Below are 19,968 nucleotides of genomic sequence, written 5' to 3'. Positions count from 1 at the left end.
TTTATCAATATCTTTTGCTTGAATTATTATTGTAATTTAAAAATCAATTATAATGTAATAACTAAAAAATACATGAACAAAAATGACATTTATATTTAAATACTATTTTAAGATACTGAAGAATAAGTAAGCCCATCTGAACTTGGCTGAGGATTATTTTGTAGTGAATCAAGACCAGTTGAATCAGACCAGCAATGATTTCAAATGATGTATGAGTTCCAAAGAATAAATGCTTAAATCAACAAATCAAGTTTTATTGATATATAATATACAATTTTTATAAGTATTATAATTTAACCACAAAAGGTTAGTCAAAGAGAAATTAATAGAACAAAAGTATTCAAAAATACATCTTAAAAGTATGATAATAACTGTTGAAGTAAATAAAATGCATGTGACAATTATGAATGAAAACATAATACAAATGCATTGAATGGTATAGTAATTTTACTCTAAAGCTACTATAGACATACTTGATTCCCCACCAAATATTTTTAGAGCTTCAACAACTATGTCATCAGTTGACGTTTTGCCCTCTTTAATAAGAGCCATTATCTGGTCTTCCAAGCAAAAGTCTAATAAAATAAGAATGTTTTTGCGCAGACATTCTAAATCCGTAGTCTTTTCATCCTTTAAAACAGGCGTTTGCTCCATAGTTTGCAAAACATTTATAAGAACTTCATCAACTAAGAGTTCTCCATATCCTAACTGTTGCATCAAATCAGGATCAGCAACCAGGATAGAAAGTAACTGAGAAAAGTTCTTTCTTAAACCATCAATATCATCAGCCTTTTTACTTGGCAAAGAGTCAGATGGTGCATTGACAGGAACTAATGAAACGTCTTTATTGTTAACTAAAGAGTCAATTTGTGCATTAGGCAGCATGTCCGAAACACTGTCAGACGCTTGGGTACTTTTTAGTACCTCGGGGGCCGGAACTGAAGTATTTTCAGAAACCGTGTCATTAGTGTCCATCTTTTCATCTTGAATAGAAGACTCATTGAGAACCATGACCTCTGAACTACCCTGTTCCGTTGATATAGAATCTTTCTGGTGAAACTCTAAATGCTCGGTTAAATCTTGAGCATTGTTAAATGCCAAGTCACAGTTAAGACAACTTGAAACAATCCCATTTTCCTCTAAAGCAGCTTTAAACTCAGGAGTGTAATTCTCAAGTCTAGAATTACTGTAAGAGAATTTAGTGCATGTCTTTTCATGCTCACTAAGTGTGTCCGTAGCAAAGAAAATGAAATTGCAAGTGGTACAGTGAATTACAAAATCTCCTCCTAAGACCAGGGTGTTTTCATCATTTATGGAAATTTCATTTTCATCATTTATGGTAATTTCATTTTCTTCATTCGCAGGAATTTCTGTTTCTTCCTTGTCTAGGAAAGTTTGTTTTTCATCTTTCACAATAATTTCTTTTTCATCATCCACCAGAATTTCTTTTTCCTCATTCTGAAGAATTTCCCTTTCTTTATCATCGAGAATTTCATTTTTGTTATGCACAAGATTTTCTTTTTCTTCACGAAGACCATGGATGGAAATCATATGCTCAACAAACTTTTGTGATGTCGAAAACAAAAAATCACACTTCAGGCAAGCTGCAACTGCCTTTTTAAGTTTTATAGAAGTTTTGAAGCCAATAACATTCGCAGAAGGTTCTAAATGACTTCTTTTGCACTTAGAACAGAGTTCATCATGAACATTTTTAATAGATTTGTTAAAAATGCTACAGCATTGATGACACAGCATGATTTCCACACTAACATTCTCCCTTGTTTCAGATTTATTAATTTTTGAACTTGACAAGGCACTACTTGATTTCGAAGGTTCCGTAATAACCACCTCACTAGACTTATTTAATAATGGATTATTTTTCATTCTACAAAATCTGCGAACATGCAAATTATAATGGGTTTGATCTGTAAACCCAATTTTACATGAATCACAAGTAAAAAGATGCTTTTTCACACCCCCAATAACAACTTCTTGGTGTGTTTCTCGAGTCTGTTTACCAAATGACTTTTTCGCCACATGTTGGCTACTTGATCTACCACTCATTGCAGAATTACTTTTCGAAACAGCAGGAGTCTTTTTTTCCTTTGATGAAGACTCAATTTGAAGATGCCAAAATAAATGAATTTGCACCTTAGAATGGCTATCAGATACATCACCACATATTTCACAAGTGTATGTGTTATCTTCATTGATTTCCATGTACTTTTCCTTCTCTCCAAAATGGCTCAATCGATGAGGAACAAAATCCTTTAAGGTAGTAAACTCTTCATAACACTCTGAACAAGAAATATTTTGTGGTGTTGCGACTGATTTAGGCAATACTGGGGAAGGAGAGGGAGGAAGGTTAGATAAAGATTCATGCACAGCATCCAAATTCTTTACCAAAGTGTCGCAGTGTTCCTTTGATTGTTCATGTCTTCTAAGAAGTTGCAATTTCGGGAACGTTAAACTGCAAATATCACAAAAATAACCCTGATCCTTCTCTTGTGACTCCTTTCTCTGAGCAGTTTCAAATGCTCTCGAGTTTTGTTGATTAAAAGATTTAATTGCACTTTGCTGTTTATTCTTAGGATCATGAGCAGGATGCAGCTTTTTAACATGTGCAACCACATGAGACACTGACGGAAATTTGTCCTTACACACAAAGCACTCATACTTAAACTGATCATAATGAAATTTTTTCATATGGTCATCAACAAGTTCTTCATGGCTACATTTGATAGGACAGAACTGGCAGGCTATATCAGAATTCAGATGAATTTCTTCAAAATGATTATTACGTAGAGTTGGTGACGAAAACTCTTCAGCACAAACAGGACATTCATTAGGATACTGCTTGAGCTGTTGCTTTATAGCTAAAGGTAAAGAAACATATTTCGAACCATCGTTTATCAGAATATCAGTAGAATCTGTAACAATTGTAGAATTTTGTTTTTTAGAATGTTCAATCTTTAAATGTTGCAATTTCAAAGCTTCTGACACAAATACTTGAGAACAAAGATCACATGTTGTACTCTTCAAAAATGCTTCAATTTTTTGGTCTGTCTGATCAGCATGGTTACGTAGATGAGCATTACGAGCACGGACACTGAAAAACTCTTTATGACAAAATGGGCATTTGCAACTAAGATTAATGGTTTTAGTAGCTTTTCCCCAGTGATGATACTTTTTCTGATGATGGTAAAAAGTGAATGGATCTGGAAATTTTTCATGACATACAGGACACTGATTTGCAGTTTTTACTGAACTTTGTTTAACACTAAGCCATTTAAACTGCTGTTTATGAATTGAATTCGATAAACTTTTTCTAGCTGATGCCCCAAAATTAGGTGATGATCTGTTTAACTGGTGTGAATTACGATATGAACGTGAGAATGATTTTCGAGCAACAACGTGGCGGACAGATTTTCTAGCTTTAGCAAATTTCTTTTGAAAAAAATCTTGTTCAAAATGAGCTAAAGCACATTTGTAATTCGAATCCAAATGTTTTAAAAGAATCACTTTGGCAGGGTATGTTTTCTTGCAACGTATACACGAGTATCCACGGCTAGATTTTAAAAACTTTCTATTACGCTCAACAATATCAGATAACAGATCGTCTGAAACTAAGGAACTGTCACTATCAGTCGAATCACTCGAATATTTACGTTTCTTGTACTGAGATGGAGTTCTCTGAAAAGATTTTCTCGCAGAAGCAGATTTCTTTTCCAATTCTATTTGTGGACCGCAATTTCCTTTTTCTTCATGCTCAGCATAAAGTGTCCTTGAGTTAAAAAATTTCATACAAATAGGGCACACAATAGTTGAAGGCTTGTTATCCTTAGATGTTTCATTTGTAATAAAGCCATTTGTTAATTTATTCTTTTTCTTCTTTGATAATAGTCTAGAAATTTTCTTAGTTCGCTTTACACAGGTCTTTAGATGTTGTCTTCGAATGAAAGGGAAAATGAACTTGCGTTTGCAATAGCCACATTTCTGGGGGGATCCTTGTAGTTTACCTTGACACCTGTGCTTATGTCGATATAAGACACGTAAAGAAAATGTCACAAATCCACAGCTATTGCATTTTCGTTCAGAACTTGCAATCTTCTTAAAATCCATACTATGGCTCAGCTTTATACTTTTTAATTTTGTTCCTAAAACAATAAAAAATGTAATTAATATAGTTTAAAAAATATGAAATGAAGATGTTAGAAAAAATGATCTATTTATTGGGTATTGGTTAAAAACAGTAAATAGTACTCCATTTTAAATTATTTTTTTTTTAAATATCATTTTTCTATAAATTTGTAACTTATTTATATTCATGTTTTTATATTTCTATAAGATGAATTTTCAATGAAATATAATCAATCAATAATTATTTATAACAATCTAAATTTACTTTAGTAAAAATGCATATACATATATATTTTTAATATATATGTACTTTAAAAGACCTAAAAAAAAAATCACTAATGCCTCAAAAAGGGGAGAGGGGCAACTTTTTTTTTTAATCAAAACATGGATAGCTTTACAATTTAATGCTAAATATTAATGATTATATTTTTTCAATAATAAAGTAAATTGTGACAGACATTCAACAATTCCAAAAAAACTATAAGTTAAGAATGCACAACTTCAGGAGCAACTCAACGAAAAAATATAAAATAAAATTTCCTTTAAAAAATAAGAAATGTGAAAAACATTGAACCATAAATTCTAGTTATTTTTCAATCACTTTCAGGCAGTTATTGCTATATATTTCCACATGTTCTAGATATGGCTGTAATTTGTAACATGTCCCAATAGTTTGGACAGAAGAGCAAACCTCTTAAAGCTAATTTTACTTCTTGCGTATTTTGTTATATCTCTAGAAGTTTTTAAGGGAATTGAATTTTTATACGTATTTATAAAGTTCGTTTACCTAAAGATGCAAAAAATAACTTTTAATAATAATTTTTTTTATTTTTCATTATTTTATAAATTCTCTTTAATTGTAGGGTATGCAAATTTTTACATAATATAAAAGATGTAATTTTATAACGCAAAATAAAAGACTTGATCAAAATCGATCAAATTGCTTCTGAGTTATCAAATTCTGAGCCCAAAGCTGACTTGATAAAACTTTTCTTAATTTTATTACTTTTAAACAAGCATTTTGTTCAGGTATTAAGTCTAAAAAATTTAAAACTTACAAGGTATAATTTTAATTCTTTTATGCAGGTTAGTAATAAAAATTTTAAGCATAATTCACTAAATAATCACTAAAAATGTCAGATTTCGTTGTTTAGACATCAAAGGTCTATTGGTGAGGTCGCAAAATTTAACCTTTGTTTAAAGTTTATTCCAGGTAGGATGGGCTTCACTAAGTAAACTTATGTATCTAAGGTTCAGATTAAAAATCTTTTAGTTCGTACCTCGGAAATAGGGACTAAACTCATTTCTAACGGCAGACCGTTATTTTGTGAGTCATAAATCTGAATTCATGGGGGGGGATGTATGTTTATACAGAAAAAGTAAACCAAGTCTTTTTTTTAAACTTCAAGTATCGCCTTACATAATAAATTTGTACACTTAAAATCCCCCTTTAAACCCTACAAAGTAAAGATCTGATCACTAGATCAAAAGTTAACCTGATGTTGATTGATTGACTCTTGAAACATAAAGCTTCGATCATTAGATCCGAAGTTATTAATGTGATAATTTTTTTTAGCTACACTGAATCAAAATTACGTGGCATCAACGCCTGGGCAAAACCTAATTTCACAAACGCTGTAGTTCAGTCTTTACTAACATTATAATTTCTAAATCAGCTTAAGGAAACAGATTCCTGACCAATTAATAATGCTTCAATTTTTTTTTTTATATCCCACTAACTTGCAGATTTTGTATTTAACATTAAATTATTTGGAAAATAATAAAGCATCAATACATGTCGGCTACTCAATACTCTGTTCAAGAAGAATTGATGGCAGAAGTACGCACAAAGGTTAGCTGCTTATCTTTATCAATTTCTGACAGTTCTTTTCTAAGTTAGCGATTGTTCTCATATTCAGCACCAGTCAGATTAGTGCTATTTGTTTAATTTAAATATCAGTTCTCACTGAATACAGAGTAGTACAAAATCAATTACAGTTAGAGTTTTTTTTTTTAAAATTTGAAGTAAAAATAAAAAATATTCATGTTGCATCATATTTATTTGGTATAGGAGGACAAAGGAAGGACCACAAGAATATTTTTATTTTCAACTTTTTACCAGAGGAATCACCCGGATAATACACTGACTTAGCAACTGTAACATTTACTTTGTAACAAATAAAAAAATTTAAATAATTTGAAAGTGTGTTTCGCAACATTATAAAATTTTTTGTTTTTTTATTGAGATGCTTTTCTGTTAGGTTTATCAAAACATCATTATTTACTTATTAAACTCTCAAACAGAATATCTCTCTACCTGGAAATTTAATATTGTTTAAACATTGTGATTCAGAATATTATTCATATTTTAAATTTAAGTAGTATTTCGCTAATTTAAATACAGCTTAACATTACAGAAAATCTTTTTTGAAAATAACCACTCAGAAGGTCATTTTTAAAAATTCTGTAATTATTTGTTAATTGAATTAAAAACATTTTAAATAAACTGTGCAAAGGAATAATTTTAAAATTTGTGTTAACAAATTTCTATCATATAAAATTTGCTTACATTTTCTAAAAGTTGTAAATAACTATATGACCTCCAATTTAAACTCACAAAAAAAATTTTTTTGGAAAATTTTATTGAATTTTTTTTATTTTATATTATTCAAAAGTGTTAAAAATTCTGAAACAAATTTGGAGTGAATAGATGGGATCAATCGCTTATGTAAAATTTTTGGCTGGTTCCCTACACGCCATTTTAGAATAATTAATCAAGCTTTATCATTGAAATTAGGTTTTAAAAAAAATGCACCTGCTTGGTTAGATACAAAATTAAATGGGATACAAGATTAAAAAAATCTGATTTTATTTTAAAATCATGATTTTTGCCGGCCCTGTTTCAATGGAGCACAAATTTCAAGAATAGTTTTTCTTTCATTTTAATTATTGTATATGTAGCTATGTTATCTGGAAAAAAAATCTTAAATGTATTAAAAAAATTTTAAATTAAAAGATGAAATTTATTATTTGTTTAAATTTATTGTTTTTCTTGGCACATCTATTTTGATTTTGAGATATATCATTTACATGCAAAAGCTATTAATTATATAAATATTAGCTAGAAAAATATTTTCAAATAGGGAAATGAAAAGATCAAGAAGAATATATTGTCCCAAGAATAATCTCTTAATCATTAATACCAAAAATCTTACAACACTTTTTGATAAATAATATGCTTTCAGAAAACTGCAAAAATGATAGCCGAGCTGTTATAATTTTAAACTACCTAACGGAACTAACGTATCGTAAAAAGAATAAAATTTTCAAACAAGGAATATAGATTTCAATAAAACATATCAATTTTTATAATTAATTACAGCTGAGTTTAATTACTCAAAGCTACCCTTAGATAAAGAGATTTTAAAATTTTGTATGAAACAAAAATAAAAAGTGTGAAAATAGCAATGTTTTTTTTAAAAAAAAAACTTCTGACACTATATTAAATATAAGTTATTTTTATAACACTTTTCACAGGGTGATACATTCGTTTTAGCACCTGCAACAAAATAGATGGTACACTTTGGAGGAAATCAGATCTGGAAAGAACTCAGATTCGGAAGAAACTATAAGTAATAAAAAACTCTACGAAAGGTTTTATCTTAAGGTTTTGTAGTCACATGAAATAAAGCTTTTTTTACCAATAATATGCTACTTTCAAAACTAGTGTGAGATTGCAACAGTTGTAAGATCAAGTTTAGCCAGCATCCTGTCCATAAATTTTGAAAACTTTTTTTTTTGTGGTGAGAAACCAGTTTTAAGAAGAAAAAAAAGAGGATTTGAGGACTAATTTTTTAATATTTAAAAACTTACAACAATGCTGCATAATTGAGCCCATAAAAATTTAAAAAAAATAAATAAAAATAAGGCATTTGACATTGATAGTTTTTATCTGGGTGGAAAATTTTTACCAAATTGGCAATTTTTGAATACTAAAAACCAGATTATTCTTTACGGCAAGATGGCTTAAAATTATAGCTTTGCTTCAAGAAGATTTAAACCGTGGTTTTATTTTTCTTGGTGAAAGAGCTTCGAAAAATCATAACTTCCATATTAGTACTTATTGATGCCAACACAGCAAATTGTAATTTCAATCAAAAATATGCTTGCTCAGAATTATACCTTTCGAATGTGTGTGATACTTTCTTTTAAAAATAATCACGTGCCCCTATCAGATTACTGTCAAAATTGGGCTATTTTTAGGTGTCGGTATAACAGAAATTTAACCAACATTATAGAAGGAGACAAATCTGTTTTGGCTCTTTCGCAAACAACTGAGCATGTACATTTTCATCAGCACAAAAACTCTTTGGTACCTTAGTGAAGGCAGTTCACATGAACAGGTACCGATATGAAAATATGCCTGAAATAATTGCTAAAACATTCACAAGTTGTTTGATTTTCTGGAATATGCGTATTTGTGTCTGTCATCATAATTATGATAGTAAAATATAATTTAAATACTTTAAATGTTATTGTTTCAGGAAGATGCTAGAAATTCACTTGTTATTTACTCTAGTGATGTGATCTCACCACAATTAATCTTAATTGTGATGAATGGAAAGATCTCCACATTAATATCTGTGCTAATATAATCACTAAGTTTTAGCAACTTACAATCAGTAGCACATGAGAAGATGCTACGTAGCTATCCATATTGTGTGATCTGCGATAGAATTATCGCCAAGGTGGAAAAGATTTTAAACTTTTAGAAAATACATGTTGAAGTTTGCCTGAGGGTGACGAGTTTGTCCCTTTCCATGATATTTTTTTAGTTTCTTCCCTTCTACTGCTTGGCTGTCTTAAAAACTTGGCAATTATTTTGGTAGATACTGACATAGAAAAATCTCCTGGCAATCATACTAATGATATGGAAATATCTTCACAGTTTAACTGTGTTAATAGGTGTTTAAATCGGGGATATTTTTGTATTGCCAAGGTGCCAAATAGATTTTAAACTTGCAAATTAAAAAAAAAAAAAACATGTAGATGCTTGTACAATGGTGGCTAAGAGTTATACATTTTGAGTTGGTCCCTTACTGTGATGTTTTTTTTAAGTTTCTCGCGGGCTACTGTCCGGAAGTTGCCAAGATTTGGCAATTATTGTACCAAAGATCAGGATGTGGAAATCACCCCTTTCAACTTGCGAATTTGTAAAAAAACAACATGTAGATGTTTGCCCGTGGGTGAGTTACACATTTCGATTTGGTCTCTTTCTGTGATGTTTTTCTTCAGTTTTTAGCGGGCCGCTGCCCGGATGTTACCAAGACTTGGCGATTATTCTCACTCATACATTACCTAATAGCAGGATAGAACAATTTCACTAAAAACTATACAAATAAAGAGCTTTCAGAGGTTTGGTAAAAAAAAAGGAAAGTACATTACGCAATAAAACTCATCTAACTATCTTTAAATTTATTAAACTGCAATATGACCATTCATGAAAGAAAAAAAAACTGCTTGTTTAAAGAATTAAACTTAGATTACTTTCATTATGTTGCATCTAATGTATCACATACAGATTATAGTAGTAATGTGACTTCTTACATTGTTCGGTATTTAACCTTTAACATACAATGTGAGAATATAACGAATCCACGATATTTAAGAACGCCGAAAACATTCAAATACATTAAAATAACAAATTATTACAGATATAATAAGAAGGTATGTGAATTATATTTCATACAAAGATGGAATAAGAACCCATTTAAAGTTTTTTTTATGGTAAAATCTAAACATCGGCAGATTTTATATCATAAACTTACAGCAGACGAGAAAACAGATGCAAGAAGCCACTTTGGAAGCTTTACATCGCATTTAGTAGACTTGTATAATGTATTCTCATCTTAAACAAATCACACTAAACTAATAAAAGTACGGATTTGCGATTACAAAACTTCAAATTTCCGCCACTTCAATAAAAACAGTGAGAAAATTAATAAACAATTTCTTCAACTTTTCAATTTTGGTTCATCAACAAATTCATTTCAGTTAAAAAAATACCCCTCAACTCCACCTTAGACAAGGGACATTTCATGGATTTCCGCCCAAGGAGAATGATACCAGTTACCAAAGAGTGATATTTAGAGAATATCTGTTATTAAAATCGATTGCATGTTAAAAATATGCATTTTTCTGTTGATTTCTGACAATAGAAGTGTACTGATCTCGCCATTAAATCAATATAATATCCCGTAATATTTTCATAGATAATTACAAAACATAAAACCTTATTATTAAGCATTTGCTTATACGTTAATATTCGTACTTGTGATTTTTGTACCTGTGATTTAATAACTACCAACTAAAGATAATCTTAATCAGTATCGTAGCTAGTGACGTAATCATAGTAAATTTTCGTGTTCAAATGCGGCAGACATTTAGGGAATCACATCGGGGTAGTGTCAGTTTTGTTTAAGCTTTGCACAATTTGATGTGTAAACAACTTCTCTAAACTCACAATGAGAAGTAAACTAAACTATTGAAAATGTTTCGCTGTATTCCATTATTTCGAGGTTGCAATCGCCAAGTTGAATGCATCGACAAGAGACACTGTAGTTTGGCAAACGTACCTGATGATGTTTTACGTTATCCCAGGACATTAGAAGAGCTCTTGCTAGATTCAAACCACATTCGAGATCTACCAAAGGTTATTGCTATTATTATGTATTTAAACTGAAGATTATTGTGTATCAAAATTTTTGGTATATTAAGGATTGCAAAGCCGACGCCCACTTTGTTTACAATTTGTCGTGACTAAGCCTAAAGGGTTATATGTTATTTGACAAGACGTGACGGGCCCAGCATGAATCGTGATCCAATTTTATATCCTAAGAGCGGTTTAAAAAAAAGAGATTTCTGTCCCGTCGTGATCTTAATTTGATTGTTTCTTTTAGATTTTTGTTATTTTTTGTATAGTTGAAATGATTTAACTAGTTACAACATTTTTATCCATTTAAACTATTGGATCTCTTTTGTAAACAACATTAATTCTTAGACTAATAATTTATTTTTGACTCTGTAAAAATATGCTATACATTTTCATTCTTATCTGATAACATTCTTATCTGTTGAATACAATTAGTGCTTTATATCTTTATTATTATTATAGTGATTTGACAATGGGGTAGTTAGCAATTTTTGATTGTTTTCACTATATATTTAATCTGTTAAAAGCCGTGAAATTGTGTTTAAGTACAATTTTAATATAAAAGTTTTATTACTTGTTAATTTGTATGTTGTAGGTATTTAATACCCAATATTTACTGTTTCATTTATAAACTAGGATATGTTGAAAAGAAAATATCTTGAAAGAAAAACCTTTAGTTGCGTAACTAATCTTTAAACTACACCATTCTACACTGAACCATCCTTTCTCGATAGGAATGGCGTTGTAACCTTGATCACTGGAAAATTAGAGGTGATGAAATCGTCTAACTCCAAAAAATTTGACAATTTTCATTATTCTACTACTCATTAGCCCATTTTGCAGCTCCAATGTGGCTTAAATAAAGTACAACGTTTAATTTTATTATCAGATTTTACAGCTGACAATTGAACATTCGGGATGCTCTAGGCATCATATTGAAAATATAAGGGAGTTTTGAATTTTTTTGAAAAATTTCATAATATCCTGAAGCAAAGTCTAACTAGAGTCTGGTTGAAGCTGTGTTTCAGTGAATGTGTCAATGAATATAAGACCATGTTTTTGTAAAGGAAAAAAATTATAGTTGATACCTCTCTGAAGCGACCACTCTCTTTTCCACAATAAAATTGTCATTAATGGAGGTTTGTTGTTCGTAGGGATTACCTCTATTGACTTAAATGTTGTCAAAGGTACATGATTTTTCGCAAACTGTTTTAATTTTGGTCAGTATAATTTTCTTGGTGTGGAAATGTCACTGTTGAAATTGAGAAAAACTGATCAATTAATGGAACTTACAAGGGAAACTAGGGAAGTGTGACTCGCCAATTTTGAAATAAACTAATGGGATGTATACCTTATGAGGAATAATTTTAGGGGGCAGCATTCGTTTTGGCCCATAGAAGGTCCTATGAGAGATAAAAAATAATTCAATATATGGAAAAATCACTATTTCATTACTTCAATGCAGACTATTAGTTATTGTAATTGTCTCATACTCCAATTAATTTGTAATTAATTGGATAATTATTTACTTTCACGTACTATATAATGCATATTAATTGTTAAAATTAATTTTGAAAATTTTATGTATCTGCAGTTTTTCAGAAAAACCTGTTAGGTTAATTTAAAAAAAAAAAATTGACATCAAATTTTTTAAATTTTTTTCTTCAAAAAACTTTCCAAATTAATTGGAGTGTGTAATTGCAAATCAATTAATTAATTAATAATTTCTGATTAATTTATTAATCAAAAAATAATTAATTATCCAATTAATTACAAATTAATTGGATTATGAGACAATTACGATAACAAATAGTCTGCATTATAGTAATAAAATACCGATTTTTCCATATATTGAATTATTTTTTATCTCTCACAGGACCTTCTATGGGCCGAAACGAATGTTGCCCCCTAAAATTGTTCCTCATAAGGCATGCATCCCACTAGTTTATTTCAAAATTGGCGAGTCACACTTCCCTAGTTTCCCTTGTTAGTGTCAATAAAAATTATCTCTACTGGTATAATTATGTGTAAGAACAAATTTACCAATTATAAATGGTAGAATTGTTTTTAATAAGCAGTTAAGTTTTTTGTTTGAGTTTGCATTTAATTTTATATCATGAAAATTAGTAAGCAATTCTGTTTACAAGCTAGGTAAATTATAGGTTATTACACAATAAGTTCTGGTCTTACAAAGCATAATAAATGAATTCATTCACTATTAAATATTTGTTTTTGAAAAAGAGATGTACTCACTTTTCGTTATTTTATTTCGATATTTTATTTTACATTTATAATCATACATTCAATGGAACATGATTTGTTGTTAAAGTAAGAGATAGAATTTTAAATAGGTTTCAAATAGGGTTATAGTGTCAAATAGGTTTAGAACTTGGAAATTTTCAAAAAAAAATACTTTTAGACATTTGCCTAGGCTTGGAGTTGTCCCCTTGTGTGATTTTTTTTAATAAGTTTATCGTAGGTCACTGCCCAGACTTGGCCATGTTTTGTCACTGGAAACCTATCAAGTCTGATTTTGTTTATTATTTATTTCCAAGTCTTATTAATTGGTTTGTTTCCTTTTCTAATCAATTGTATATGTATTATTCTATTAATTTACTCGTTTTTAAAATAATCTAAAATAAATTAATTAAAGAATCTCTACAAAATTAATATGTTGTCAAAACATAAAATGTCACTATGTAGGTGAGTACTTAAATATTATGATTAATGAAGTGACTTATTTATGTATTAACAGTGTGTTTTTATATTAAAAAATCAATTTTAGTAAAGCCAATGTGCATTAAAATATGAACTTGATTTACCATTGTATGCATTTCTCATTGAAAGTGGAATAAGTCCATTTAGGGCTAAAAATGTTATTTTTTTAAAATTTTATTTTTGATTTTAATAGTTATTGTTATAATTTAAAGCTTAATCATATTAATAGTTTATATTAACATTTGATGACTGATTTTTTTATAAGGCAATAAATTACTTAAGAAAAATATAATTGGTTACGGAACACTAAATTATTATTTTATAAATAGTTGATAGACAAGATATTTTTAAAATAGCCAGGATTGGAAGTCCTTAATTAGCTGCTTAATTTTTTTATGATGTTCCTGTATAGTTAAATTATTGTACTAAATTTATTTATTATTTTTTTCAGGGTTTGTTTCGTCTAATAAAATTGCGAAGATTGAGCTTGAGTGATAATGAAATCTGTTTATTGCCTTCTGATATTGCAAGCTTGGTAAATTTAGTTGAACTAGATATTAGTAAAAATGGTAAGTATTATCTTTATTTTTGTTTTTATCTAAAATATACATATCTTATCAAATGAGATTTATGAAATAGACTGTTTAGCATTCTCAAAAATATATATTTCAATTAAAGTTTCTTGATTAATGTGCATATCAAATAAATTTTGATTGTAATTATCTTACTAAGATTAATTTTGCTTTTTTCATTTGCAGATATTTCTGACATCCCTGAAAATATCAAGTTTTTAAAATCTTTGCAAAATGCTGACATTAGTAGCAATCCTCTAACAAAGTAAGAATTAAAATATGATGCATCTGTACCATGGTTTTGTAAAAACAGATAAAATTCTAATTTTTCTAATATTTAAATTATTTTGAGGATAATAAAATAGTACTATTTTTATAAAATTTGTTATTTATTTTTGTAATTATCAAATTCTTTTAAGCAATTTATATAATTTTTATTTTACTGATCTAGGCATGAATTTATGTAATATGCTTCTTAATGAAACAATTGAGAGATTTAAAAATCTTTTAAGTCACATTAATAATCACCTGACTTTTTTTTTAAAAACTTATTTTATCTGAGTATATGTAAGTATAAGTATATATTAGTATAAGTATATCTTATATTATTAGATTAATTTATTTAATTTATATTCATGTCTTATAATTATTTCTGACGCACATTGTTTCAAAGTAGAAAATGAAGCAGTGGCTCAACCAAGAGAATAGAGCTTTTTGACTCCATTTTGAATTATTTATTTAAACTTATAATTACTTAACTTATTGAAAGTTTAAACTCTTAAAAAAAACTATAATTTATTATGAAAATTGGTGATGATAAAAATGATTAAAATTTTTTCTCTAGATTGCAGTTAAAGAATTATAAAAGTATTCTTAATGTCTTTTTTATTCCACTCAACGTTGGATAGTTGCACGCTTCTTTCTTTCTCTTTAAATTCCTATTTTGTCATAAATTCAATTTTTGATGTTTTATGCTCATTTTTATGTGTGTTTAATTTTGAATAATAAAAATTCCTTCTATTAATTAAGGAAATATTGCGAGCTGCTTAAAAGGCTGGTGTTTTAAAGCAAATTGATTTATAATTCTTCTTCTACCTTGCAAATGAGGGGCCGTTCAAATATTACTTAAATGCATGAAAGGAAAAAAAAAATTTCTAATGTGTTGATAGGGGAATATAGTCTCAATCTAAGGTTTATTATTCAAAATTCTTTTTATTGTTGAAAATCTCTTTATAAATTTAAAAAAATTTTTAATTTGAGGGGAAAAAATTCAAGGATGTTATTCATTTTCTGTGGTTAAAAAAAATTTTTTTTTCAGGCTCTTTCAGGTACAAATAATTTCGAAGGGTAAGAATTGTAGTATTTTGTTCCTAGAACACAATTAGTCTAAAAAGAATAGCTTTCAAAAATGTTTATTTACAAAGAGAAACTTCCAAGGATTATTCTTATTTTCTGAAAATAAAAGATCTATAAATACTCTATTTAAATTATTGTAAGAAAGCTGTATTTTATAAAATAAAAAAAATGAATTAAAAATTTTATTCAACAGAATATTAAAGAAACTCTTAAATAATATTTGAACATCCCCTGACCTTTAAAGTTCTACATTAAATGTTGCTGTCTATGAAGGGGAAATGTGTTTAGTTATTAAAGTGTCATAATTTACTAATAAAAGACTTTGATTTCCTTAGAATATTTATTTATCTTTGCCTATGATAAAATGCAAAAGTTTAAATTTATTTTCTGATTAAGGTAATATTAGCTAGAAGATTTTAGTATTTTAATATGTATTTTTTTTATAAGAAATAAAATCATTGCAACTTTTGCATACATTAAGCTTGATTAATTACAAAACTAACACTTGCAATTTAAAAAATAGTTTTTACTACCTATTTACCGAAAAAGGGATTTTATTACTTATTCACTCTGCAGTCAAACTCTTACGATTATTTTTGTCTCAGCCAATTCTAAAAATACTTGATTAAAACATACTAGAATGTTGCTATATAGAGGTGTATTTCGTACATTGCTTAGGGGTGTAATTAATAGTAAGTATTTAGCTTGCTGAATAATTTTTTTTTATAAATTATATTTTTTTGTTGTATAAAAATACTTTTTTATACTTTTAATAAATTAAGTCTTTTTGAAGTATGTGAAAATATATATTATTATTTGCAAATGTATTAATAATTGAATAAATAAATATACATATGATCAATATCTGAAGAGAATTGAAGAAATGTTTAAATCTATTTTTACTCTAATTTTAATTCTTATATTAGTTTTTATTTATTTAATGGAAGCAAATGCATTGAGTTTTAAGTTGAAGTTGTTATTGAAGAATGAATATCAAATAACAATTTTTTTGTATTAAAAGAGTTGTCTATTTTATTTTGGCAAATAATGGATAATTTTTTTAATTCCCTTATTAAAATTGTTTATATCTTTTTTTTTTCCTTTCATAGATTGCCCGCTGGATTTGTACAGCTTAAAAATCTTACAGTTTTAGGGTTAAATGATATTTCTATTTCTCGGCTACCAAATGACTTTGGAAAGTAAGTAAAATGTAATTATTTCAAAAATATCATCTGTACCGGTATTATTCTTCGTAACTTCCATCTTTTCTCCTATTTGCAGCTTATCAAACCTTCAATCTCTTGAGCTTCGAGAAAATAGTATTCGAAATCTACCTCCCTCATTTTCTAATTTGACAAAACTAGAAAGGCTAGATTTGGGGAGTAATGAAATATCAGAATTAGTAAGTTATTCTTTTTATTGTGAAATGAGCAATTTAAATTGTTTTTTTTTTTTTTTTTTTCTAAGCAAATTTATTTATCTTTGATTTTTAAAATTTAATTTCTTTCTAATTTCATCCTAAATTTAATCTAGAAATATCTATTATATATTAATTTTTAGTTTGTATCAAAAATATGTTGTTAGCAAGCACTTTTGTTGATTTCTCTTATTTACCTTTTTTTATTTATTTATTACATGAGAAAATTATAAAATGATATTAAAAGTATAGAATTTGAATTTTTTTTTTCCTGGAACAAATTTACTTTTCTTCGATTTAAAAATTATTTTCTTTGTAACTTCATCGTAAATTTAGTCTAGAAATACCTATTATAGTATATTAATTTTTAGTTCGTAATGAAAATTTGAAAATGAAAGTAAGCATTTTTATTGAATTTTCTTATTTACCTTTTTTATTTATTTATTATACGAAAAAATAATAAAATATTATTAAAAGGTTGTGGCGTAATTACCACTGCAATTATAACATTCCCATTCACTAGTATATAAGACATTTTAACTGAATTCTATCTTGAGGTACCTTTTGATAGATGACGGTTGGCATTGTCTGTATTATTCTCCCCACATTGGTGACCCGGACATGATTTGAACACGCCTATCTCAACAGAGACGCCCGCCTCAATCTTAACACTCCCAGTTTGAGGGATGGAATACGGTGAACAGTTGACTTGCTATTCGAGGTTTTATTACTGATCTCCTCACTCTGTTACTACTCAGCCTCGATCACACACTGGAGTGCCTACAATTGTGATCTTAATACAGGTCTCCCTGCCTCTCGCAAAACTACAATGGATCAACTAGTGGTATTCGTTCACCAATTCTATCACTGATAAAATTTTGTAGTGTTAATTACCACAACAATTAAGTTTCTATTTTATTTTTAAGCAATTTTTTTTTTAATTTGTTTTAAAATATCTTTTTTTCCCTTCCTTACATTAGCCTGCTCTTATTGGTCAGCTTTCTAGTCTACAAGAACTTTGGCTGGATTGCAATGATCTTTACACCTTACCAATAGTTAGTATATTTGTTATTTGTGTTTATGTTTCGTAAAAATGTGTATGTAAAATATATTTTTTTAATTATTTACATCTGTTACATAATTTACTTGTAATTAAATAATTTCATGTAACACAATTCTCTTGTATTTCATGGAAAATTATTAGGTATAAAAAATTAGTGTGTTAAATAAAAATATTTTATACTATTCATGACTACTGTCGCTAAGGCATATTAAATAAATTTTCGAAAAGCGGTTACTTGTGATATTTCCAGTAATTGTTATTTGATGGCTCTTAAATCATTAAAGTTACAATCAGTGTAGAAATTCCGAGTATTTTTCCTTTTTATGCTCTTAGCTGGTACAGAAAACTTAGACATCAGTCTGAAATAGGTACATACTGTTTAATCAGGATTAAAATTACATGAAATCCTGACTATTGTTACTAAATAATCCCGCCCTCGCAAACATGGCTAAGTGCGTAGATGTGTGATAAAATGCTAATACCGTATGTCTGTATTATTAAAAGTTATCTAGATAAAAATTTATATAACACATAAAAGCAGAATGTCAATCATAATTTATTTATAATTGTCAAGAGGAACACTAAAAATAAACGTGTGTAAGTGTGTCCTTACCTACTGGTCACAAGTTTTTGCATGCTTGTAAAAGTATATGTTTGAGAATTGGTTTATCCTCAAAGTTAATTTTCGAATTTATCCAGTTACACTTCTGCTTTCTCACAACGTGTGTGAGAATATTTAATATGCTATTACTAAAAGAATACTATTCCAAATATTACTAATAATATTATAAGGATAATATTCCAAATATATCAAGTCTTCACTCTGATTATAATGCTAATATTTTTTTCTGTAATGTATATATTTGTAAATAAAATTAAGCATATTCATTTGAAACATAATTCTATAGTTTATGTTCTTTGCTCTGTAAGTTTGTAAGTTTAATTTGAATGGGAAAAAAATTGATGGGAAGAATCAAGTACAAATTATTATTTTTTAGATAAATATGTTCCAAGCCACAGGAGAAATAAATGCTATCTCTTTTAATCATTTATTCTTGTTTCAGGAAATTGAAAATTTGAAAAAATTAGCCTGTTTGGATGTTAGTGAAAATAAGCTGGAGTACTTACCTGAAGAAATTGGTGGCTTAGAAAATCTCACCGACTTGCATCTATCTCAAAATTATTTAGAATCTCTGCCGGATGGAATAGGAAAATTGTCCAAACTTACCATCTTCAAGGTCAGTAATGCATAGAAGTTAATTGGATATCTTAGCAATGTCTCTCTATTTTGGGAGTTGTCAAGATTTTTTTAACAACCACTGTTGTGTTATTATTTTTTTAAATATTTTTATTCATAAATTTTTTAGTCATGAATATATAAGTTCGCTTAAATGCATTTTTATAGTCTGTTAAAGATTAGTCTAAATACTTAATTTTCATTTTGCAAATTTAATAAAGTCAATGCATAGGAATGTTTTTATCATGTTCCTTTTCGCATTCTGGTGCTGCAGTCAATGAAGGTCTCTTATTTCGCTGGTAGAAAACTGGGGCTGTTAGCAGGGCTGATTGTGATCCGGAAAAAATCCGGATTTCCGTATTTTTCGCTAACCGTCATCCGGAAATTTCCGGAGATCGAAGGTTCAGACGTTTCAGAAAATCATTGATCACAAAAGCTTCCGGAAATCAAATTTTCAAAGGTGGAACTTAAAAACACAGTTTATTTTATTTGTTTGTAAGGGAGAGCCAGAGAGATACTTAATAAGCTTATATTCATGATTAATATTCATTTTTTATCAGTAAATAGTTGTTATAATCATAAACTCAAGAAAGAAAGACATATTTGTAAATATTAATTACTTCTCCAGGTCATCATAGGTATGTGTAAAATTTTAAATATATTTCAAGTAAATTAAGAAATATTGAGGAAAAGGAAAAAACCTTGCTTAAGTGTTTTTTTTTTTTTTTTTTCCGCAGTGGACTGATCGTTAAG

General features: G+C 28.4%; 2 protein-coding genes across 2 annotated transcripts in view; one reads left to right on the top strand and one right to left on the bottom strand.

Annotated features, from left to right (window-relative positions):
* Positions 1 to 238: 238 nt before the first annotated feature.
* LOC107436584 (zinc finger protein Xfin) lies at positions 239 to 10,238 on the bottom strand. Its single transcript, XM_016048348.3, has 2 exons — positions 9,969 to 10,238; positions 239 to 4,157 (listed from the first exon to the last, which is right to left on the bottom strand). The coding sequence occupies exon 2, from the start codon at positions 4,120 to 4,122 to the stop codon at positions 448 to 450; it is 3,675 nt and encodes a 1,224-aa protein (XP_015903834.2). The 5' UTR covers positions 4,123 to 4,157; positions 9,969 to 10,238; the 3' UTR covers positions 239 to 447.
* LOC107436583 (protein lap4) overlaps positions 10,223 to 19,968 on the top strand; it is an 86,036-nt gene continuing 76,290 nt past the window's right edge. The window contains exons 1-7 of the mRNA XM_016048347.3: positions 10,223 to 10,852; positions 14,022 to 14,139; positions 14,329 to 14,407; positions 16,608 to 16,697; positions 16,780 to 16,900; positions 17,896 to 17,970; positions 19,043 to 19,216. Coding sequence (XP_015903833.1) covers positions 10,691 to 10,852; positions 14,022 to 14,139; positions 14,329 to 14,407; positions 16,608 to 16,697; positions 16,780 to 16,900; positions 17,896 to 17,970; positions 19,043 to 19,216 — 819 coding nt within the window. The 5' untranslated portion in view covers positions 10,223 to 10,690. The remainder of the gene's footprint in view (positions 10,853 to 14,021; positions 14,140 to 14,328; positions 14,408 to 16,607; positions 16,698 to 16,779; positions 16,901 to 17,895; positions 17,971 to 19,042; positions 19,217 to 19,968) is intronic.

Source organism: Parasteatoda tepidariorum, chromosome 6 (assembly GCF_043381705.1).
Source record: "Parasteatoda tepidariorum isolate YZ-2023 chromosome 6, CAS_Ptep_4.0, whole genome shotgun sequence".
Classification (NCBI taxonomy): domain Eukaryota; kingdom Metazoa; phylum Arthropoda; class Arachnida; order Araneae; family Theridiidae; genus Parasteatoda; species Parasteatoda tepidariorum.
The sequence above is the reverse complement of the archived record's forward strand: the minus strand, read 5'-3'. Positions and strand labels throughout refer to the sequence as shown.